General features: G+C 34.0%; 1 protein-coding gene across 6 annotated transcripts in view; it reads right to left on the reverse strand.

Moving 5' to 3' along the window:
• Positions 1 to 3,284: 3,284 nt before the first annotated feature.
• TRMT10A (tRNA methyltransferase 10A) overlaps positions 3,285 to 25,749 on the reverse strand; it is a 28,015-nt gene continuing 5,550 nt past the window's right edge. For 4 of the 6 annotated variants that reach the window (XM_032460433.1, XM_032460447.1, XM_032460439.1 and 1 more), the window contains exons 2-9: positions 19,876 to 19,990; positions 19,491 to 19,687; positions 11,951 to 12,113; positions 11,147 to 11,218; positions 10,038 to 10,112; positions 8,011 to 8,160; positions 6,207 to 6,312; positions 3,285 to 5,013 (exon numbers count right to left, since the gene is read on the reverse strand). In XM_032460433.1, coding sequence (XP_032316324.1) covers positions 4,745 to 5,013; positions 6,207 to 6,312; positions 8,011 to 8,160; positions 10,038 to 10,112; positions 11,147 to 11,218; positions 11,951 to 12,113; positions 19,491 to 19,687; positions 19,876 to 19,890 — 1,047 coding nt within the window. In that variant the 5' untranslated portion in view covers positions 19,891 to 19,990 and the 3' untranslated portion in view covers positions 3,285 to 4,744. The remainder of the gene's footprint in view (positions 5,014 to 6,206; positions 6,313 to 8,010; positions 8,161 to 10,037; positions 10,113 to 11,146; positions 11,219 to 11,950; positions 12,114 to 19,490; positions 19,688 to 19,875; positions 19,991 to 25,749) is intronic. The other 2 variants (XM_032460462.1, XM_032460455.1) reach the window with 1 other exon arrangement.

Genomic DNA, 25,749 nt, shown 5'->3' on the forward strand with positions numbered 1-25,749 from the left:
TTCTGTAAGGTCAGCATTCACCCTGATAGCAATGCTAAACAAAGATATCACTCATACACACAAAAAAATTATAGGCCAGTATCACTAATGAACATAGATGCAAAAGTCCTTGACAAAATACTAGCAAACTGACTCCAACAATACATTAAAAGGATCATACATCATGATCAAGTGAGATTTATCCCAGGGATGCAAGGGTTTTTCAGTATGCACAGATCAGTCAATGTGATACATCACAGTAACAAACTGAAGAATAAAAACCATATGATTATCTCAAAAGATGAGAAAAAGCTTTTGATAAAATTAAACATCCCTGGGTTGGGCACTGTGGCAAGACAGAACTTCCCTTCCTATGAAGGGGTGGGTTGAGAATATATTACATTGACCCTCCTCTGCCCTGGCCTAAAAAAAAAAAAAAGGAAAAAAAAGAAAGAAAAATCAACATCCGTTTATGATGAAAACTCTCCAGAAGGCAGGCACAGAGGGAAGATAGCTCCACATAATAAAGGCCATATATGACAAACCCACAGATAAGATCATATTCAACATTGAAAAGCTGAAAGCATTTCCTCTAAGATCAGGAATAAGACAAGGGTGTCCACTCTCACCACTTTTATTCAACATAGTTTTGGAAGTCCTAGTCACAGCAATTGGAGAAATTTAAAAAAAAAAGAAATGAAAGGAATCCAAATAGGAAAAGAAATTAAATTGTTACTGTTTGCAGATGACATGATACCATACACAGAAAATCCTAATGATATTACCAGAATATTACTAGAGGTATCAATGAATTTGGTAAAGTTGCAGGATACAAAATTAATACACAGAAATCTGCCGCATTTCTATACACTAACAATGAACTATCAGAAAGAGAAATTAAGGAAACAATCCCATTTACATTGCATCAAAAAGAATAAAGTACCTGCGGGAGGGTACAGCTCAATGGTAAAGTGCATGCTTAGCATGCACAAGGTCCTGGGTTCAATCCTCAGTACTGCCATTACATAAATAAATAAATAACCTAAATCCGCCACCCCTCCAAAAAGAATAAAATGCCTAGGAATAAACCTACCAGAGGAAGCAAAAGACCTGTATTCTGAAAACTGTAAGACGCTGATGAAAGAAACTGAAGACAACACAAACAGATGGGAAAGATATACCACGTTCTTGGATTGGAAGCACGACACAAACTGCATAATTTGACATAAATCGCAGCAATATTTTTGTGGATCTGTCTCTTAGAGTAATGGAAACAAAAGCAAAAGTAAACCAATGGGACCTAATTAAACTGAAAAGCTTCTGCACAGCAAAGGAAACCATAAACAAAACAGAAGGATAACCTACAGAATGGGAGAAAACATTTGTGAACAATGCAACCAACAAGGGATTAACCTCCAAAATACACAAACAGCTCATGCAGCTCAATATCACAAAAACCAAACAACCCAATCAAAGAAATGGGCAGAAGAACTAAATAGACATTTCTCCAAAGAAGACACACAGATGTCCAACAGGCACATGAAAAGATGCTCGGTATCACTAATTATTAGAGAAATGCAAATCAAAACTACAATGAGGTATCTCCTACACTGGTCAGAAGGGCTATCACCAAAAAGTCTACAAATAATAAATGCTAAAGAGGGTGTGGAGAAAAAGGAATCCTCCTACACTGTTGGTGGGAATGTAAATTGCTGCTGCCACTATGGAGGACAGTACGCAGGTTCCTTAAAAAGCTAAAAATAGACTTACCACATTATCCAGCAACCCTACTCCTAGGCATATACCCAAAAAGGTGAAAACTCTAAACCAAAAGATAATGCCCCTCATTATTCACAGCAGCAGTATTATACATGCACCCATGTTCATAGCAGTATTATTTACAATAGTAAGTCATGGAAGCAACTGATGTGTCCATCAACAGATGAGTGGATAAAGAACATACACAATGGAATATTACTCAGCCATAAAAAAGAATGAAATAATGCTATCTGCAGGATGTGGATGGACCTAGAGATTATCATACTAAGTGAAGTAAGTCAGACAAATATCATGTGGTATCATTTATATGTGGAATCTGAAAAAATGATACAAGTATCTTATTTAGAAAACAAGAAATAGACTCACAGACATAGAACACAACTTATGGTTACCAAAGGAGAGTAGGGGGAGGCAATTGGGAGGTTGGGATTAGCAGATACAAATTACTATATATAAAATAGATAAACAACAAGGCCCTACTGTATAGCACAGGGATATATATTCAATATCTTATGATAACCTATAATGGAAAATAATCTGAAAAAGCGCATACATATATACACACATATATATATGTAGAACTCAATCTCTTTGCTGTACATCTGAAACATTGTAAATCAACTATACTTCAGTAAAAAATATTTTTAAAAATTAAAAAGAAATGAACAAAAGAAAATCCCATTATTTCAGCAAATGTATCTCCTTTTGATGTGTTTAAGTTCTAACTGAATTCCCTACCTTTACTATGTTCTAATACAAGTGACTGTAATATTACTTAAGTTTTTAAATAAAGTACCTCAAATAAACCAAAACAATGTTGAGAGAATAGAACACGTTAAAATAAGAAAAAAGATTGCAATTATTTAAAAAAAAAAAAAACCCAAAATTTAAATGCCTCAGAAATGAGTCATTTCCAACTGTAATCTATTCCTTCTTGTTATCAACAGTGCAAATTCGATATGGACTTAGAGTGGACATATTTGTACCTACCCAAAAGATATGTTCAAGCCCTAATATCTGGTACCCATAAATGTGACCTTATTTGAAAATAGACGTAATGAAGTTAAAATGAAGTCACACTGGATTACAGGGAACCCTAATCCAATGATTGGTATCCTTAAAAGAAGGACTCAGATACCAGCACAAAAGACAGAGGGCAGAAGTCCATGTGATGACAAAGCAAAGACGAGTGAGGCAGCTGCAAGCTAAGGAACACCAGTGATTGCTGGCAATTACCAGAAACCAGAAGAGGCTAGGGAGGAGTCTTCCCCATAGCCTCCTGAGGGAGTATGGTTCTGCCAACATCTCAATTCTGGACTTTTAGTCTCCAAAACTTAAGAGAATAACTTTCTGTTGTTTTAAGCCACTGATTTGCAGTAATTTGTTATGGCAGCCCTAGGAAACAGATACAGGACTTTGATAATTAGTGAAAATTAAACTACACAGTGCTTGTAATGGTTTTCCCCCACATTTCAATATTAAACTGTGCCTTAATTCCATATGGAATTTAAATAAAAGACATAATACTCCATGCTACTAACTATATTTACTCACAAAAACCTGGAACTTTGAAGAGTACAACTTAAGACGTAAGCTTTGTTCTACAATTGTGAGGGCTTTTCTTTATTTACATACGATGCTGACAGACCTTTAAATGGATAAGTATAATAGATTACTAAGAATAAAGCAACATAAGAGATAGTGAACATCAATATTAAATTCGATGAACTTTCTACCAAGTGTACATAATCTGAGATGCCAATGAGTAAAAAGAACAGACACTTAACTTATCCAAACTCAGTAAAGCTTCTGAAATGCTACTTGAACTGTGACAAAGAACAATCACTTTACTTTAAACATAAATGCTCTACATTTACTGAAAACTAAAACATCTTCTAGCCCCATCTTCCTTTGCCAATGTCCTCCTACAAATGTTTAGTTATGGATTTTTGCACTGTATAAAATTAAAGTTCCTTAGTGTTTTGCAACACAGTCATTCACACAAATAATACAGATATATGGCAACTCTATCCTGTTATCAATTAGTAACTGAGAATCATACATGATGTGGAGTAATAGCTGTATATACAATTATATGCATATTTCATACATGCTTATATTATTTATAGACATATATTTCCATTAGCTTGAAGATCATTATATGATAGTAGGCACATATGAATTTAACTTTATCTACTTTAAGAACCAACATATTTTATTTTTGAAAAGTATATATGGAAGGAAACGATAGGTGCTAAGAGTTGTTTCTTTTTAAATTTAGGTAATGACAAAATTGATCCTTCAACAGCCTTTTAAAATAATCTAGCCTGAAAACTTAAATTTTGTAATCAAAATAATTTATCACCATTATTGAAATTAAGAAAATATATTAAAGAGATTCTTATCTCTTCAGTAATTGCTTGAGAACCACAAAGGCATCACAAAGAAGGAACAGAGATGGGATCCATAGTTCAAAAGAAAGAGTTGAGTTTATCAATCTGATACTTCTTCCTAAATCACTATATTCCTTTGAAGTCACTAAATTGAATATAAAGCTGCAGATAGATAGTAACCTCCCATACAGAACATTATGGTAGACTTAAAGGAGATTCAGGATATCTGCCTCCACAAATAAGTACGAAATAAATCAGAAAGACACTGCTACAAATACATAATAATAAAACTGAAAGGTCAGAAGGCACATTCTGAAGAATATAATCTGGTAAATAAAAGAGAATGAAGGTTTACTAATAAAGTAAAATTCTCAAGAAATGCTTACTTGAGGTTTAGAAAAGCCTTTTTTAAATTACACATTTAAATCTTACGTAAAAACAAAAAAAAAATGCTTTCTTATGAGGGCTTTTTATCACTTAAAAGTTTTAAAAATTCACAAGAGAAAATGAAATTTTCTCCCATTTCAAATAGTCTATGAAGTACCTCATTTTCTCCTAATTTTTCTTTAAACTTAAAAAAAAAAAAGATGACATTAGTGTGGTATAGAGTTCACTGTAGGTTCAGTGCCGTTTTCTTTATCCTGTTTTTCTTCCTCATGTGGTGAATCTAGTAAATTTGTACTATTTTCCTCCTCACTGGAATCACTGTTCAATCCATCTTCAACTTGGGCTAATTTTTTGTCATGTGAAGAACTTTCACAGGCTTTGTCTGTGGGAACAGCTCCTTTCCTTTGGGGTAAGATAGTGAAAAATGCTTCTTGCCAGTCTCTTGTTTCCAAGTATTCCAGAATAATCTCAAACACTGCAAGAAAGACAACTCCATGTATCTTTTCATCAAGTTCATCTCAATGCTGCATACTATATTTTAAAATACACTGCTTTTGTGTTAAGAGTGCTAGTATGCCCTAATGACTACTTCTCCTGTATTAACTGTGAGAGCCAATATGCCCCAAGGCTCTCAAGCTCTTCTAGCTTTTCCTCAATTCAGTTCTTAAGCACTTAGAGGTTTACCATTATCTGCTGTCAATTATAATAGAGCACCTATTTCATTTCCTTCCTATTCTTTATTCCTTTCACTTCTTTATCCTTTATTTGCCAATATAAAACTAGGAAAAAAAAGGGTTAGTAGTAATCCAAATTTCTTCTCTTTCCTATATAGTGCCACTCTGGGGAGTGTCTTGCCTTATTTATTTATTTTTAATACTGTCTCCAAGATTATCTCACTTTAATACATTGCTGAAGGGTTAGTTTGGACTACTTTATGACAGAACAGTTAATTTCTACTATCTATCAGAAGTCTTAGAAAAAAAAGTTCATTCCTTGAGTCAATAAGTTCATTAAGTTCATTTTTATAATTCCCTAGAGCCTGCTACAGAGAAATGTAAAAAGCCCAATTAATGGTTGTGTACTAACGAAGATCTCTACTAAAATTTGTTTAAAAAGCAAAACTCCAGGCAAAATCTTAAGTCTGAGAATGTGTATTACAATTATTACATATAGCAGTAAAAAGAAAAAAATAATCCACAACAGGAGAAAGGTTACATTATTACACATATAGATGATGGAATATTTCATAGCCACTAACAATGACTCAATAGCGTGACAATATATACTAATAAAAGGAGAAAAACACCTGAGATTTATAACATTTTATGTAATAGAGTAAGAATTCAATTATGTAACAAATAATATTATATATGCATAGGAAAGGAAGCACATCAAAAAGTTAATACCAAGTATCTCTGGGCAGTGAAATTACACCTTATTTCTTTTCCTTTATTTTTTACTATTTCTTTATGCTTTTCTACATTTTCAAAATTTACTGAAGTATGCATGTATTATTCAAATTATAAATGATTACATTTTAAAATTTTGCCTCCAAAATTGTGTATTTTCCAAAGGTACATATTTTTTACTTGTCTGAAACATAAATGTAATGTTACTTTTCATAGTGTTTACTCAGGTGTATTTTCAGTTTATCCCCTTATAGCTTACCATGATTAACTGCCAAAACTTTTCTACTATTCATCTTCACAAAATCTCCAAGGGGGAGCTGTGCATGATCAATTCCATGATCAGATGCTTGTTTATATGTGAGTCCCTAAAACAGAGATAGTGTAACTTGGCTAGAACATTAAATCATTTAAACTTAAAGTCTATGACAAAATAAATAACTTTTAGGAAAGACTTTAGTTCAGAGAATTTTATCTGAAGAGCTGTGTGCTGTGTGTTTAACTGCTAATTTGGAAACATTCTCAATAACTATGGTCAGAACGTTGATGGCATTTGTTTTAACCAATTTACAAATGAGGAAACCAAAGACATTATACTCCCTGTCCCACCACAAAGTTCCTATGTGCCAGAACCAAAGGAAAAACCTGGCTCATGCCTTCTGACTCAAATAGCTTCTCATCATTCCACACTGCCTCTCTCTGTTTAAAGTACTCAAACTGAATTCCTAAAGAAGTATCATCATTCTTCCCATGAACTTAAAAGACAAAACTATGTTTCAATTACATAACACTAAGAGGCACAAACGGGAAAGACAAATGAAATGAAAACCTGAATTGAACATTTTTAAAATTGCCTTTAATTTTATTTTTCCCTTTCTGTCAATTAAAAGAATGCTGAATATGAATTTTCTCTCTTCTCAAAATTAAAATCCTTAAAGCCTGGGTCTAATTAGAACTGAAAGAGCCAAAAGACAGATTTCAGAAGAAGAGCTAAATTTCTCAACCAATAGTTTGTGTATTTTAGAGACTAATGATTAATAATTGATTGAGTCAAGTGCTTTTGAAAGCAAAATTGTGTTAGTTCAGAGAAAATACAACATGAGAGAAAAAAATTTGGTTCTATTTAAATAACAAAATAGAATTTTTCCACTAAGAAAAGAATAGTAAGGCTAACGATCATTCTGATAAAACTCCCTATGATGCTACAGACCTGCACTGTCCTAACAGGAGCCACATGTGACTACTTGAACTTATTATAATTTTTAAAAATTCAGTTTCTCAATCATACTGTGCACATTTCGTGTGCTCAACAGCTACATGGCTACCATACTGGACAGGATGACATAAACGTTTCCAACAATGCAGAGAGTTCTGCACAGTGGTGCCATATGAGAATAATGAATCACTTCTTATTATTCTGCGAACAACATTTCCTTACTTAGTAAACAAGTTGGGTAGAATTTAGCATGATGCAAAGTAGCTGGCAAAATACAAAATAATGTCTTCTTTTAGAAAGTATATTTCTGTAATTTTTCATTAGAATGAGGGAAAGGAGGTGGGAAGAGACAAAAGTACAAATTAAAGAGAATAGAACACACATTCCATGATAATCATATATTTGAAAACTGGTATAAATTTATCAGTTTGGGTGTAAACTTTGGTATAAATTAATATAAATTTTACCAGTGGCCTAGAAATTGATTAGCAGCGTATCTTCTATCGATATAGCAAATCATTTAAGCACGTGGGCTCCAGAGCAATCTGCTCAGTTTCAAACATCTGCTTTACCACCTATTACTATTGATTTGAGATTTAATTTCTCTGTGACTCTAGTTCCTCATCTGTAAAATGTAGAAAATAATAGCATCAAACAGCACTGACCTCACTGGGCTGTCGTGAGGATTAAGCAAATTAATGCATGTGAAATGCCCTGCTTAGCTAGAGAGGTGCCTGGAATACAGCAGGCACTCAGTAAACATTGGCTGTCAGCAGTACTGATACTATCAAGAAAACTGATATATCAATTTTAAGTACGAGCAAAAGCAAAAATAAAAACTTAATGGTACCTTATGATGGTTGTGATCTACTAATCCTCCAATTATATAGGCCTTTGATTCATCTAATTCCTTTAGTATATTAGGTGAATCTGATGTAAGATAAATCAGGTCTTCTTTCTTTATAAATTCACTATAGTGCTCTGGTTTGATGTGGATGTCCTTTAAAAGACAATTGGAAAATGTTATTAATAAAAAGAATTTTGTGAAAATTGGCTTAAAATGATTATTTTCTTTTCTATAGACAAACCCATCCAAAAAAAAAAAAAAAAAAAAAGAAGAAAGGAAGTTTGACAGAATATTACAACAGTGTATTACTTAGAACCTTCAACACCTTATCACCTCACATCTCAACTATTTAAGTGGCTTCCTGATGTTGTTTATTTCCCTGTGTCTAGACTCAGATCCCTCCAATTTACTTGCACACATGGATGGTGGATTCATTTTCCGAAAACACTACTTTCACTGTTTTATCTTTACCTGTAGGATAAAATTCAAACTCCTTAACTTAGTATCTCTTTCCTGAATATAGCACTAACCTACCTTCTTAACTTTCTCTGTTCCAACAAAACAAATGCATTTTTGTCATGTATTTGCTCACATTGTTCTCCAATTCCTTTTCCATCTACATGAATCATCAAAATGAAAGGGCTTACAGATTCAATAAATTCCCTGCATCTGCTTCCACAAAAATACACATTTAAAATCTTATTCACCAAAGCTGTCAGGTCAGAGGTACAAGACTGCACACTTGGCAATCAGAATTTTGCAAGCTACATTAATAGAATACAGGAAGATGTATCACCAGGCTCAGATGGCATTTCCCAATAATTTTTGTGGAAATTGAAAAGAAGCAGGAGATCTCATACCTAAAATGTATATAACCTATTGATTAATAAACAGCCATTTTTTTCCTAAGAAATTATATATTATAAATTTTATCCCAATACTTAATAAAGGCCCCAAGAGGAATGTGCATAATTAGAGACCAGTGAATTTATCTCTCTCTGGATAGCTGGTGGTATTAAGAATAATAAATTTAATAAGCCACAAAATAACTAAAAGTATGCCCACTCGAACTTACTACATTATTTGTTAGGAAAATAGGCATGAACATTAAACTTGGTAAATATACTGTACTTTAAAACTTTAAAAAGCCTTTGAAAATGTTTTACACTATAGGCTATTAATAAATGCAGGCATTACAGGACTAGTGAGAGAGGGAAGTGAGAACTGGCCTGGAGAAAGGAAAAAAAAAATAGGAATAACTCACTACTTCCCTGAGTAGAATAGAGTTAGGGTTCCTCAGGGATTGATAGTAAACCCAATATACGTTAGTCATATTTGCAAATAACTGAGAACAGTTTAGTCAAATATATATAAAAAGAAATGTGAGCCACATATGTAATTTGAAATCTTCTAGTAGCCACATTTTAAAAAGTGGGAAAAAAGATGAAATTATTTTTAATAATATATTGTATTCAACAATGCTATCATTTCAACTTATAATAAATGTGTTTTTTGGAGATATTTTACATTCTTTTTTTTTTGTACTAAGTCTTTGAAATCCAATGTCTATTTCACATTTAGAGCACAACTCAACTCAGACCAGTCACATTTCAAGAGTTCAACAGCCACATGTGGACAGTGGACACCATATGGTATAGCACAGATTTAGAAGAAACAGAATGCAAGTACATTTCCAAATTTTAGAGTGACTTCACTTTTATAAATAATGTATAGCCAGTTTGCTAGGTAGAGACTGCATATAGACCTTTAAATTTTTTCCTTTTTTAAAAAATATGTTTTAAAGTTGGCAGTAAAATAGCAAGCGAGATTTAATGAGAGTAAGTACAAACTCTACCTCAGTCTCTTAGCTTCTCCCACTGGTAACCTTAGACTTAGGCATAGTGATACACAGGGTCGGGAGCTGCTGACTCTGAATATTTATTAGCATTATGTAGAATTTAGGTTAAAAATGTAGTCCTTTAAGTACAAAACTACTGGAAAATATGTGAGACTTAAGCTATTTAAGTTACCTTCCAGTTGACCCATCCTTTGTCATTTTCATCCATGTTCTTTTTCAATTGGCCTCCATGGCTTGTCAAGTAAAACTAAAAAGAGATTGGCAGGTATAGAAAGAGAGGGCAAATGACTATTAAAGTCAATTATTTTGTTCCCCTCACACATTCATCTGATTATCAACAAAACACAAAATGTTTTCATTCTTGAAAAAAATAAATTTATGACACGCTTTAAACATACAATAATAAATTTGTGGTAGAAATGACATGTGTATTTTTGTTTATCTTCTAACCCACTAACTTCTGTATTTCATCTATATTTTCATCCCATTTTTCAAGCAGTTAAAATCTGCCTCAAGCTTAAGGAGCACTTTTCTATAAACTCCCTGCTTCCATGTCAAGTTTCCCTTCCCTTTCTTTTGTCACCACTGTTACTTTTTTACCAATCCAAAGTCTTCATAATTTGTCTTTGACTCTAAACTCTGAAACCTATTTCAAGTCTAATCAAGGGTAGGAAGAATGTAAAATGTAAAAATACAAAACTACTATCATTTGATAAAAAGAAAATACCTAACCAAAAATATAGTAAGATTTCATCATTGAGCCAGAGTTAATTTTTAGGTCCCTCTAGAATTCAAACAAATTCAGGTAAGAAAAATGGCCCTACTATTAACAGCAGCCAATTAGTCTCACAAATCATCCCCTCATTCTAGCTGTGAAAGTACGTTTCAAAATCATCATTGACTCAAACAAGCAGCATAGTACACATCAGGTAGCAACAGTGCCTTCACTCCCCAGAAAGGAATGAACTGAGAGCTGAGAAACTGGTATGAAAATATGTGTACATCCTTTACTGAAGACGTTGGACTACACGGCAATGAACAGGTCAATGTGCACAAGACTGATGATGACTGGGCAGTTTGTCTGTGAATGACACATGTGAAAAGATGTTTGAAGTATTTTATTTTTGTAGAAAAATAAAACATTTTTGAAATAGGCATTTTGTTTTCTAAGAGAGATTATCTGTAAGATTCTTTCTTGTAAAGGCAATTGGGAATATCTATGCCTTTCCAGAGTAAAATATAAAAGGAAACTGGAGTTTGTTTTGAACACTTCAAACCTACCTGCACAGGATGCAGTGCTCGTCGATTTTCTGCATAACATCGTTGAATCTGCTTATGAAGTTTCTTAATGTCCTATAAAAGAGTGTGCTTTTTAAGCAGAATTTTCAAAATCATCTATGGGCATTCCACAATCTTAGTGGAACAGAGTAAGAGGAAGGAATGACTAGATGGGTACACTTTTTCTTTTGAAATACAAGTCCTTTCTGATAATTTCCATTCAATCTCATTATATACTAACAAAATAATTACTATAAGTCAATAAATACTCTGTAACTAACCCACTATTTCATATTTTGTATTCAACTAGCATTAAAAAATGATAGTTCATGAAAATATTTACTCTTCTTAAGAGACAACAAAAGAAAAAAAGAACTCTCTTACAGCCACACTATTACAATTTTCATAACTTACCAAGGATTTGGAAAGTAATTAAAACATGTTCTTTTCAGTAGCATTGTTTAAACAAACAGATTTCTCAAACTATTGAATAAATAATTCTATTAAGCCAATCTTATTTCTTTTTTTTTTTGATTAGGATCGATAACAGAAATACCCACAGATCTTTATGATTAATATGCAGTTACTGAGTTTTATAATTTAATTATGGTATCTGTCTTTCCCTCTGTCTGTACTATAACATATGAATAAAAGCAACTTATTAACTACTTTAATTTGGGGGTACAGATGTTGAAAACTTTGATTTAAGATGCATTTTAGTAAACAAATTCTTATCAAAGTCATATTACATGTTAAAGCAAGAATTATTCAGTCTATTTTCAGACCTATTAAAGGTATTCAGGATACCTTTAGTACCATCAAGCTGTCAAAACTGCAGTCAACGATAAGGCGGAGTGTGCTGTGAACAACGTCTCTTCGAATACGTTTTCTGTCACTTCCATCTGTATTTGATTCCAGTTGACACTGTCGCTCTAACTGCTTTCTCTTGCGTTTTTCCTTCCGCTTTTGTCTAAAATTAGTAGTTGAAAACAATTTTTTATTGTTATTTGTATATTCAGATATTTACAAGACTTTTCTTAATAGACAAACAATTTTTAAAATCAGCAACCTAAACCGTAAGAAACTGCCATTTCTGTAGATCAAAAATTGTCAAATATCAGAGTGAGAGATTACTGGATTAAGATGGCATAGTAGGAACTTGAGCTCACATCCTCTCATGAACATAACAAAATCACAACTAACTACTGAACAACCATTGATAAAAAAGACTGGAACCTACCAAAAAAGATCTTCTACACCTAAAGACGTAAAGAAGGAACCACTATGAGGTGGTAGAAGGGGCACACTTACGATATAATCAAATCCCATACCCTCCGGGATGGATGACTGACAAACTGAAGAATAACTGTATTGCATAAGTTCTCCCATAGAAGTGAGAGCTCTGAGCCCCATGGCAGATTCCCCAGCCTGGGGGTCTGCCATCAAGAAGAGGAGCTCCCAGGGTATTTGGTTTATATGGCCAGTGGGGCTTAACTGTAGGAGCTCCAGAGGAATGGGGGAAATGGAGACCTCACTCTTAAAGGGCACACACAAAATCCCATGTACTGGACCAAGGGGAAAAGCAGTAATTTCATAGAAACCAGGGCCAGACCTACCTGCTGGTCTTGGAGGGTCTCCTGGGGAGGTGAGAGGTAGCTTTGGATCACTCTAGAAACCGAAAAGCTGGTGGCCAATATACTGGGGAGTATTCATCTGCACAAATGCTCCTCCAGGCTGATATCTTGCTTGGGTCATTAGTACCTGGCCTCACCCAACAGCCTGTAGGCTCCAGTGCTGGGACACCTCAGGCAAACAAATAACTGGGTGGGAACACAGTCCTACCCATCAGCAGACAGGCTCTCTAAAGATTTCCTAAGCCCAAAGCCACCTGCCATCACAGGGGCAGGATCCAGATCCATCACCAGTGGGCAGGCACCAGCGCCACCCACCAGGAGGCCTGCACAAGCCTCTAGACCAGTCTCACCTACCTGGGAACAGACACCAGGAGCAAGAAAACTATGATCCTGCAGCCTTTGAAATGAGTCCAAAATTCAGACCAGACTACCCTGGGACCAGCTGGCCCCTAGTCCTTAGGTGACGAGAGGGGAGTTCACTGCTGGGATGCACAGGACATCTCCTACAATGGGATACTTCTCCAAAGTCAAGAAATGTAACTAACCTACTACATAACATAAAAATACAATAGAAATTTAGACAAAACAAGGCAGCAGAGGAATATGTTCTAGACAAAATCTCAGAAGAAGAACTAAGTGATGTGGAGATAGGCCATCTATCTGAGAAAGAGTTTTCAGTAACGGTCATAAAGATGTTCAGAGAATTTGGGAGAAGAATGGGTGCACAAAAACACAGTAGAAGAAACCAACAGTAAACTAAATGCGACAGAAGAACAGGCGAGTGATAGAAGACAGGGTAGTAAAAATCACTACCACAAAACAGGAAAAAAGAAAAAAGAAAGAAAAGAAAGAAGGACACTTTAAGAGAACTCTGGGACAACATCAAGGACACTAATATTTGCATTATAGGGGTCCCAGAAGGAGAAGAGAGAGAGAAAGGGCCTGAGAAAATATTTAATAAGAGATAATAGCTGAAAAATTCCCTAACTTGGTAAAGGAAACAGTCAACCAAGTCCAGGAAACACAGAGTCCCATACAGGATTACCCTAAGAACAAAACCTAGACATAGTATGATTAAAATGATAAAAGTTAAAGACAAAGACAGAATATTAAAAGCAACAAAGGAAAAGCAATAAAAACATACAAGGGAACTCTCATAAGGTTATCAGCTGATATTTCACCAGAAACTCTGTAGACAGAAAGGAGTGGCACTATATATTTAAAGTGATGAAAGGGAAAAACCTACAACAAAGAATACCCTAACAGCAAGGCTGTCATTCAAATTTGATGGGGAAATCAAAAGCTCTACAGATAAGCAAAAGGTAAAAGAATTCAGCACCACAAAAACAGCTTTACAACAAGTGCTAAAGGAACTTCTCTCAGTAGAAAAGAAAATGCCACAATTAGAAACAAGGAAAACTATAAAATGGAAAAGCTCACCGGTAAAGGTAAATACACAGTAAAGGTAGGAAATCATCCATGCACAAACTCGGAAGAAGGTTAAATGACAAAAGTAGTAAAATCATCTGTATACACAATAAGCACTTAAGGGATACACAAAACAACTAAATGTAAAATATGGTATCAAAAACAGTAGTCATGAGGGGAGGAGAGCATAAATTCAGGGTATTTAAAATGCATTTGAAATTCAGAAATCAGCAATTTTAAACAATCATATATAGATACAGACTGCTATACCAAAACCTCATGGTAACTGCAAGCCAATAATCTATAATATATATACACACAAAAAAGAAAGCAATCAAAACATAACACTAAAGATAGTCATCAAATCACAAGAGAACAAAAGAAAAAAAGGAAAAAAAGACATCTACCAAAACAAATCCAAAACAATTAACAAAATGGCAATAAGAACATACATACCAATAAATTAAATGTAATTTAATTACATTTTACATTAAATGTAAACCAACTAAATACTCCAACCAAAAGACATAGACTGGCTGAATGGATACAAAAACAAGACTCATATTTGCTGCCTACAAGAGACTCACTTCAGATCTAGAGACAGATACAGACTGAAAGTGAGGGGGTGGAAAAAGGTATTCTACTTAAATGGAGATCAAAAGAAAGCTGTAGTAGCAATACTTATATCAGACAAATAAACTTTGAAATAAAGACTGTTATAAGAGATAAAGAAAGACACTACAAAATGACCAAGGGATCAACCCAGGAAGATGCTATAACAACTGTAAATATACAAGCACTCAACACAGGAGTACCTCAACACATAAGGCAAATCTTAATGGACATAAAAGGAGAAATCAATAGTAACATAATGAAAGTAGGGAACTTTAACACCCACTTATATGAATGGACAGAAGATCCAGACAGAAAATCAATAAGGAGACACAGGTCTTAGGTAATACAAGAGACCAAGGGGACTTAATTGATAATTTAGAGTATGCCACCTGAAAGCAGCAGAATACATTCTTTTCAAGTGTATATGGAACATTCTCCAGAACAGATCACATGCTAGGCCACAAAACCACTCCCAGTAAATTTGGGAAAACTGAAATCATATTAAACATCTTTTCCAGCCACAACACTATGAAATTAGAAATCAACTACAAGAAAAAACTGCAATAAACACAAACATGTGGAGGCTAAACAATATGCTACTAAACAACCCATGGTTCCCTGAAGAAATCAAAAAGGAAATTTTAAAAATACCTAGAAAAAGTGAAAATGAAAACAGGACAATACAAAATCTATGGGATGCAGCAAAAGCAGTTCTAAGAGGGAAGTTTACAGTGATATGAGCTTACCTCAGGAAACAAGAACAATCTCAAATAAACCTAACCTCACACCTAAAACATATAGAAAAAGAAGAACAAACAAAACCCAAAGTTAGCAGAAGGAAAGAAATCATAAACATCAGAGCAGAAATTAAAAAAAAAATAGAGATTAAAAAAATAAGTCAAAAGAACTAGCTTTTAGTTTCTTTGATAAGATAAACAAAACAGATAAAATTTTAGCCAGACTCATCAAGAAAAAAAGGGAGAGGGCCCAAATCAATAAAATCAGAAATGAAAAAGAAGTTACAACCAACACCACAGAAATACAAAGGATCATAAAAGGCTACTACAAGCAACTATATGGCAATAAAATGGACAACCAAGAAGAAATGGACAAATTCTTAGAAAGGCAGACTCTCCCAAGAAACTAGGAAGGAAGGAATAGAAATATGAACAGACAAATTACCAGTAATGAAATTGAATCAATAATTAAAAAACCCGCAACAAACAAAAGTCCAGGACCAGATGGCTTCACAGGTGAATTCTACCAAACATTTAGAAAAACGGTGATGTCTATATTCTTCTGAAACTATTCCAAAAATTGAAGAGGATGGAGCACTTCCAAACTCATTCTATGAGGTCACCATTCACCCTGATAGCAATGCAAAGAAAAATATCACAAAAAATGGAAATTACAGGTTACTATTACTGATGAATACAGATGCAAAAATCCTCAACAAAATATTAGCAAACCAAATCCAACAATACATTAAAAGGATTATACACCATGATCAAGGTAGATTTATCGCAGGGTGCAAGGATTTTTTAATATCTGCAAACTGATCAGTGTGATACATCACATTAACAAACTGAAGAATAAAAACCATATTATCATCTCAATAGATGTAGAAAAAGCTTTTGATAAAATTCGACATCCATTTATGATAAAAACTCTCCAGAAGGTGGGCACAAAGGGAACATACCTAAACATAATAAAGGCCATATATGACAAACCCACAGCTAACATCATACTTAATGGGGAAAAGCTGAAAGCATTTCCTCTAAGATCAGGAAAAAGACAAGGGTGTCCACTCTCACCACTTTTATTCAACATAGTTTTGAAAATCCTAGCCACAGCGAATCAGAAAAGAAAAGGAAATAAAAGGAATCCACGTTGGAAAAGAAGAAGTAAAATGGTCATTGTTTGCAGATGACATGCTATTATACACATAGAAAATCCTAAAGACACGACTAGAATTTATCAATAAATTCAGTAAAGTTGCAGGATACTAAATTAATACACAGACATCTGTTGTATTTCTATACAGTAACAATGAAATATCAGGATAAGAAACTAAGGAAATAATTTCATTTACTATCCTATCAATAAAATAAAATAAAATACCTAGGAATAAACCTACCTAAGGAGGCAAAAGACCTGTACCCTGATATAAGATACTGATGAAAGAAACTGAAGACAACACAAACAGATGGAAAGATATATTGTGTTCCTGGATTGCAAGCATCATTAGTTAAAACGGCCAGACTACCCAAGGCAATAGAGAGATTCAATGAAATCCCTATCAAATTACCAATGGCACTTTTCAAAGAACTGGAACAAAAAAATTGAAAATTTGTATGGAAACACAAACAACCCTGAAGAGGCAAAAGAATCTTGAGAAAGAAGAACAGTCGGAGGAATCAAAGTCTCTGACTTCAGACTATTGCATAAAGCTACAGTAATCAAAACAGTGTAGAACTAGCACAAAAACAGATACAAAGACCAATGGAATGGGATAGAAAGCCCTAAAATAAACCCATGCACTTATGGTCAATTAATCTACAACAAAGGGGGCAAGAATATACAATGGAGAAAAGACAGTCTCCTCAATAAGTGGTGCTGGGAAAACCACACAGCAACATGTAAAAGAATAACATTAGAACATTCTCTAGCACCATATAACAAAATAAACTCAAAATGGATTAAAGCCATAAAGGTAAGACCAGATACTATACAACTCCTAGAGGTAAACATTGGCAGAACACTCCTTGACGTAAATCACAGTAATATTTTTATGGATCCATCTTTTAGAAATGGAAACAAAAGCAAAAATAAACCAATGGGACCTAATTAAACTGAAAAGCTTTTGTACAACAAAGGAAACCATAAACAAAACAAAAAGACAACCTACGGAATGGGAGAATATATTTGTGAAGGATGAGACCAACAAGAGATTTACTTCCAAAATACACAGACAGTTCTTACAGCTCAGTATCAAAAAACAACCCAACCAAAAAATGGACAGAACACCTAAACAGACATTTCTACAAAGAAGATAATCAGATGGCCAACAGGCACATGAAAAGATGCTTAACATCGCTTATTATTAAAGAAATGCAAATCAAAACTACAATGAGGTGTCACCTCATACTAGTCAGAATGGCCATCATCAAAAAGTCTACAAATAATATGCTGGATAAGGTGTGGAGGAAAGGAGCCCTCTACACTGTTGGGAATGTAAATTGCTGCAGCCACAGGAGAAAAGTACGGAGGTTCCTTAAAAAATGAAACACAGAGTTACCATATGATCCAGCAATCTCACTCCTGGTCATATATCTGAAGAAAACTCTAACTTGAAAAGACACATGCACCACAATGTTCACAGCAGTATTATTTACAATAGCCAAGCCACGGAATCAACTTAAGTGTCCATGGACAGGTGAATGGATAAAGAACATATAGTATATTTATACAATGGAATATTATTCAGCCATAAAAAAGAATGAAATAACACCATTTGCAGTAACATGGATGAGATTATTATATGACGTGAAGTCAGACAGAGAAAGGCAAATATGATTTCACTTATATGTGGAATCTAAAATTAAAAAAAGATACAAGTAAACTTATTTACAAACTAGAAATAGACTCATAAAGAACAAAATATGGTTACCAAAGGAGAAAGGGGCTTGTGGGGAGGGATAAATTAGGAGGTTGGGATTAACATATACACACTACTATATATAAAATTGATAAACAAGGACCTATTGTATAGCACAGGGAACTATATCCAATAACTCATAATTACCTATAATGGAAAAGAATCTGAAAAAGAAGATATATATGTATATGTATAAGTGAATCACTTTGTCGTACACCTGAAAATTACACACTATTAATCAACCATACTTTGATAAAAATAAATAAAAATTCTCAAGTACCAGCAATTTTATATGGTCTATCTAAAAGCTTTAGATACAAAAGAAATAAATTTGCAAAAATAATATAATGCTTTCTACACAAATCCTAGCTATACTAGTAATTTCATTTATTACTGGTAGGTACCACATTATATGTACTAAGAAAACTTTATACTAAATTTGAGAGTTGTGATGAATTTTATCATACTTCACCTACATGACTTTTGAGTAATATTTATAACCATATTAAAAGGAAAATTGTTGGTGAAAAAGACTCATATACTTTTTCTCTAAGGTACATCAACTACAGTTTATTTTCTCCCAGTAAATTTTGTCTGTATATAGTAATAGCTTCAGCCCAACTGCTCTCACCAAAATCTGTAATAGTTCTTTTGGTAAAATTTGAGATCTTCTGAGGCCCAAATTTGACCTTTCTGAGGTGGTTATTTTTGTTCCATATCTAGGACATGGATGCTATCCCTCATCTAAATCAGTTGTTTCAGAAATTGTGCAGCTACTCACAATAGGTTCTGGGTGAGAAAAGTGTGTAGTGTAAATTCATCAACATTGTTAAAAAGAATTCAAAAACACATACAATTTTAGCAGTCAATTGACAGTGTTAGCTAACAATACGCATAGCCCCAATTTTAATTAACACAATTACTTTTAATATATCAAAGGTCTATGCAAGGTCCAACATTCCATATTCCATATCTCTGAATAGGGGTAGAATATATGCATTTTGAAACATACTTGCGGAGTTCTCGTTGCTCTTCCCATTGTTTCTGTTTCATGAGCTTCTTCATTTGCCTTTTAGATATGGGTTCAAACCTTTCACCTAATCCTGGCTTCTGGTTCTCCTCCTGGTCTTCACTTAAGTCTTGTTTTTTTTCATCATTAGAAGTCCCACTAACTGCTGGTAACATTTCAGATGACATTATTTGATGCTTCTGAAAAATTGAAAAGCAACTTTTGACATGAACAAATGATTCACGTAGAAAAAAAGTAAAATGAAAAAGAAAGACCAAAGGATGTGATTAAAATGAAACCATATCAGTAATGAATAAAAACATAAATTTAGGCAATTAAATGTCATTTACTGGCAAAGATCATTTTATGAAATGCGATATTTTCATACATTATTGGCAGTCATGGCACAGTTTTTCCAGAAGGCTACACAGATCTATATGTTTCAAGAGCTCTAAAATGTTGATACTCTTTCATCCAGTAATTTATTTCCGTAGAATAAATCTCTGTAAATTAATCAGAAATATACACAAAATTAATGCAAAAGCATATATGTGCTGTTATTTTTTAATTTTGTTTTTTGGGGTTAATTAGGTTTATTTATTTATTTACTTATTTATTTAATGGCAGTACTGGAGATTGAACCCACGACCTCGTACATGCAAAGCACGTACTCTACCACTGAGCTATACTCTCCCCCAGTACTGTTATTTTTAACAATAAAAAATTAGAAACTACTTGAATATCAGCAAAAGGGGACTAAATAATAAATTACAGTTCATCTATAACACTGGCTGGAAATACTAAGCAGCCAGGAAAAACCATGCTTCCCAAAATTATTTAGTGATAATGGGAAACTGAATTGTTAAATAAGAAAATCAAAACAAAAAACAACACATAATGTCCAATTTTGTTTTAAAAAAACATATATACACATGCTTTAATTCTGACCCATGGCTTCTACATTTTCTAAATTTTATACATTGAAAATAGTTTTATAAAAGAAAATTATATTATTAAAAAAAGAGATGAAAAACACCTTTTCATAGTTGCCTTTAAAGCTATAGTATAAGAAAAATGTTATTCTCATTATCTGGGTATACACTCAGCATTGGTTTTTGACAAAAGATATGTTACAGATTTCTACATTTTGGACAGTGCAGAAAACAAATTTGGTTGTAAGTTTCATTGTAAATATTCCACTTAAGTCATGGCTAAAAACCAAAATATGTAAGTTAACTCTGTAATCAGCTGTGGAATGCTTAGGGCCATTTCAAACATCTTTATTTGGATTTAACCACCCACATCTTTATACCTATTGCTCAGAACTGAACTTGCCTTCAGATTAGGGAAAGGGCTTAGAAATACTGAGATTTCTTTTCTCTTTAATTGATTATTAATATCAAGGCTTAAAAATATGTCACTTATCCCCACCAAAGACTAAACATGAAGCCTGCAAATGTTTTACTGGCCTTAAAGAAAAATTTATGATTCTCCCCTTTTACGGAGACAGCTAACAAGTCAGTGCAGAATACCTAAAAGAAAAAAGGTCAATTCCCACAATTCAGAAAATAGGAAAAAACTTTTGCCAAACATAATTTAAGCAGTAGTTTTATTTATGGTTCCTTTTTTCTTTAAAACTGCAGTGTTGTAACAGGATATATGGGGATAATTAAGCAAACTAGAAAGTTTACCAAATTTTGACTGAAAGATAAAAAATTTTAAGATGTGTGCTTTGGGGACTAGAGCAAAAGCCCTGGTATTTTACTAGATCACAAAATTACTAAAAAGGGGAAGGAGTCATCTAGTAATCCAAATAAGAGTTCACAAGTTTTCCTTACATCAGCAACCAAACAGAATCCTTAGTTTGGGAGAGCATCTCCAAGAAATGACATCTCAAATTTGACTCTATACTGGAAACTCCATCTGGCAGGGATAATGTCTGCTTCTGACCAACATTATACTGCCAATACTAGCACGGTGCTCGGCACTTAGTAGATGCTTATCATATATTGGTGGAATAAATAAATGAGTGAATACGATATTACAAGGGACTTTTAAAAGTAATGAAAACAGTAATAGCAAACACTTATTAATTTACTGTGCTTAACAAAAATTTTATTTTCTAATTTACTCTTTAAAACAACCCTATGAGGTAGACAGTATATACCTACTTTGCAAAGGAAGGAGGTACAAGGGTTAAATAACTTGCCCAAGGTTACAAAGCTACTAATTCTTAAGAAACAAGGCACCTAGAGCAAATGCAGCACAAAGTAGGTCCTCAAAATACTCACTGAATAAAGTGATGGAGCTAAGATTCAAACCCACATTTAATTCTACTATCTCCCAGAAATCAAAAATTTTATTTAGAAAAATGAGGGTTTCCAAAGGATGTTAAAGAGCTATGTTGTTTCAATCCTGCTGTTAGAGGGCTCTGAGAAGACCTGTGTCACTGAAAGATGAGAAAAAAATAGCTCTAGTTCTATTCCTATGCCACTGCATCAACAAATTGGAACAGACTTCCTAGAGATCACTGCAAAAAGTTCATGTTTTGAGGCACCCTGAGCCCAATCTTGAAATATATGACAACAGTAGATAAAATATAAAAAGGGAAAACAATTAAAATTGTTAAAATTTTAACAAAATTAAAAATAAGAACTGGATGGGTCTGGTGTGTAAAGGCAGCTGAGAGTTTTCCTAGCTTTAAAATAGGGATGGCCCCATCAGGACTGTGATAACCATAGAACAAAAAGGAGGTTTGCTCAACAACCAGAGTAGGCTCTGATCACCACAACATCAGTCACACCCCCAATCAAAGGGGTAACAGCAAACAAACACAGAAGAAAAACATGGCAACTATCCATACTAAAAACAAACCTTAGACAAAATTATCAGAGACTGTACAGTTTACACAGGAACGCATCTTCTTTAAAATAAAAAAAAAGCCCTTCAAGACCACAGTAGATAACTGATACTCCATAATCCACAGTGCCAGAGAGCTATGAGTAAAATGAAGAAGCACAGGAACTACTCCCAATTAAAAGAACAAGAGAAGTAAAAACAGGAAACTCTCAATGGCTGAGATGAGAGCCTAGCTAAAGGCAGTCAAAGCAGACTAGATAATGCAGAGGAATGAATAAGTGACTTAGAAGACAAGGTAACAGAAGTCACCCAATCAGAACAAAATCAGTAAAAACAATATAAGGGACTTATGGGATAATGTAAAGTTTGCCCAGCTACGCACAACAGGGGTCCCAGAAAGAGAAGAAATATCAAAGGGGGCTGAAAAGGTATTTAAAGAAATCATGATTGAAAACTTCCCAAACCTAAAGAAGGAATCAGATATCCAAGTACAGGAAACACAGAGGGCCCCCTAAAAGAAGAAGCCAAATAGACCTACACCAAGACATATAATTAAGATCACCAAGTTTAAAGATAAAGAAATGTTTCTAAAGGCAGCAAGAGAAAAACAATGAGTTATTTACAATGGAACCCCCATAAGACTTTCAGCTGATTTCTCAACACAAACACTGCTGGCCAGAAGGGAGTGGCAAGATACATTCAAAGTCCTGAATGAGAAAGAGCTGCAACCTAGGATAGTTTATCCAGCAAAGCTAACCTTTAGAATAGAAAGACAGCTAAAGAATTCCACAGACAAGCAAAAATTAAAAGAAGTCAGCAATACTAGACCTATGCTAAAAGAAGTATTGAAAGATCTACTCTAAATAGAAAAGAAGCAGGACTCTACAGAAAGGAGAAAATCATAACTGGAAATGTGGTGACTACAATGAGTTGCAACAGGATAAACAAGAAGATAAAAAAGAGGACATCGAAATCATTAAAGGCGGGAGAAGGCGTCAGGAAAATATAGATTTACTCTTCTGTTTTTGTTCTTCTTAGGATGTGTTTGAGCTTATATGACTATCAGTTTAAAGCAAACAGATACAGTAATGGGTTAATATACTTGAAAAACAGGGTAATCACAAATTGAAATCAAAATAGAGTCACAAAAACCAAAAAGAAACAAAGATAATACAAAAGAAAATTATCAAACCACAAAAAGAAAAAGAAAAAGAAAAGGAAAGGAACAAAGAGGAAATATCAAATCAACTGGAAAACTAAGTTCAAAATGGCAAAAAACCCCCACATCTATCAATAATTACTGTAAATGTCAATGGACTAATGCTCCAATCAAAAGGCACAGAGTGGCAGATTGGATAATGAAACAAGAACCTACAACATGCTGCATACAAGAGACCCACTATAGGGTGAAGGACACAGATAGAATGAAAGTGAAAGGATGGGAAAATATATTTCACGCAAATGAAAACTACAAGAAGGCAAGAGTAGCAATACTGATTTCAGACAAAACAGACTTTAAAGCAAAGGCCACAAAAAAAGATAAAGGACACTATGTAATGATTAAAGGAGCAATACAAGATGAGGGTATTACACTTTTTAACATATACGCACCCAATATAGGAGCACCTAAATATATAAAGCAAATACTAACAGACATAAAGGTAGAAATTAATGGGCACACAATCATAGTAGGAGACTTTAACGCCCTATTAACATCATTGGACAGATCTTCCAGACAGAAAATCAATAAGGCAATGGAGATACTAAATGACACAACAGAACAGTTGGACTTGGTTGATACTTTTAGGGCATTACATCCTGCAAAAACAGAATATACATTCTTTTCAAGTGCATATGGGACATTCTCTAGGATAGATTGTGTACTTGTGGACAAAAGAAGCCTCAACAAATTTAAGAGGATAGAAATTATTTCAAGCATCTTTTCTGACCACAATGCCATAAAACTAGAAATCAACCACAGGAAAACAAAAGGAGAAAAAAACGAGAGCATGGAGATTAAACAACATGCTACTAAAAAAACCAATAGGTCAATGACGAAATCAAAGAAGAAAGTAAAAAATACTTTGAGACAAATGACAATGAAAACACAACCACACAAAATCTATGGGATGCAGCAAAAGCAGTCCTAAGAGGGAAGTTCACAGTGATACAGGCCTTCTTCAAAAAAAAAAGAATAATCCCCATAAACAACCTAACCTATCACCTAAAAGAATTAGAAAAAGAAGAGCAAACAAAAACCTAAAGTCAGCAGAATGAAGAAAATAATAAAGACAAGGGAGGAAATAAGTAAAGTAAGAGATTTTAAAAAACAAGAAAAAAATCAATCAAAACAAGAGCTGTTTTTTGGTAAGACTAAACAAAACTGACAAACATCTGGCTTGGCTCACCAAGAAGAAAAAAAAAGAGAATACAAATAAACAAAATAAGAAAGGAAAATGGAGAAATTACAAAGAGTATGACAGAAATACAAAAAAAATAAGAGAATACTATGAACAACTATATGGAAACAAACTGGACAAGTTAGAAGAAATGGAGCAGTTTCTGGAAACATACAGACCACCAAGACTGAATCAGGAAGAAACAGACCACTTGAACAGACCAATCACTAGAAATGAAATAGAATCAGCAACAAAAAACCTCCCTGAAAACAAAAGTCCAAGACCAGATGGCTTCACTGGGGAATTCTACCAAACATACAGAGAATTCATACTAGTCCTTCTCAAACTCTTCCAAAAGACAGAAGAGAAAGGAGTACTTCCAAACTCATTCTAGGAAGCCATCATCACCCTGATACCAAAACCAGACAAAGACACTACCAAAAAAGAAAATTACAGGCCAGTATCACTGAGGAACATAGATGCAAAAATCCTCAACAAAATATTAACAAACGGAATCCAACAGCACATAAAAAAAGATCATACACCATGATCAAGTTGGATTCATCCCAGGGACACAAGGATAGTTCAGCATATGCAAATCAATCAATGTGATACACCATATCAACAACAACAAAAAGGACAATCACAAGATCATCTCAACATATGCAGAAAAAGCATTTGATAAAATTCAGCACCAATTATGACAAAAACTCTTACTAAAGTAGGTATAGAGGGAACATATCTCAACATAATAAAAGCTATTTATGGCAAATCCACAGCCAGCATAATACTCAACGGTGAAACCAAGAAGAGAGCCTTCCCACTAAAATCTAGAACAAGACAAAGATGCCCATTCGCACCGCTTCTATTCAACATAGACTTGAAAGTCCTAGCCACAACAATCAGGCAAGAAAAAGAAATAAAAGAGATCCAAATTGGAAGAGAAGTAAAATTGTCACTATATGTGGATGACATGGATATATATTCCTAAAAGCTCCAAACAA

The sequence above is a fragment of the Camelus ferus genome, chromosome 2, assembly GCF_009834535.1.
Source record: "Camelus ferus isolate YT-003-E chromosome 2, BCGSAC_Cfer_1.0, whole genome shotgun sequence".
In the NCBI taxonomy this organism is placed as follows: domain Eukaryota; kingdom Metazoa; phylum Chordata; class Mammalia; order Artiodactyla; family Camelidae; genus Camelus; species Camelus ferus.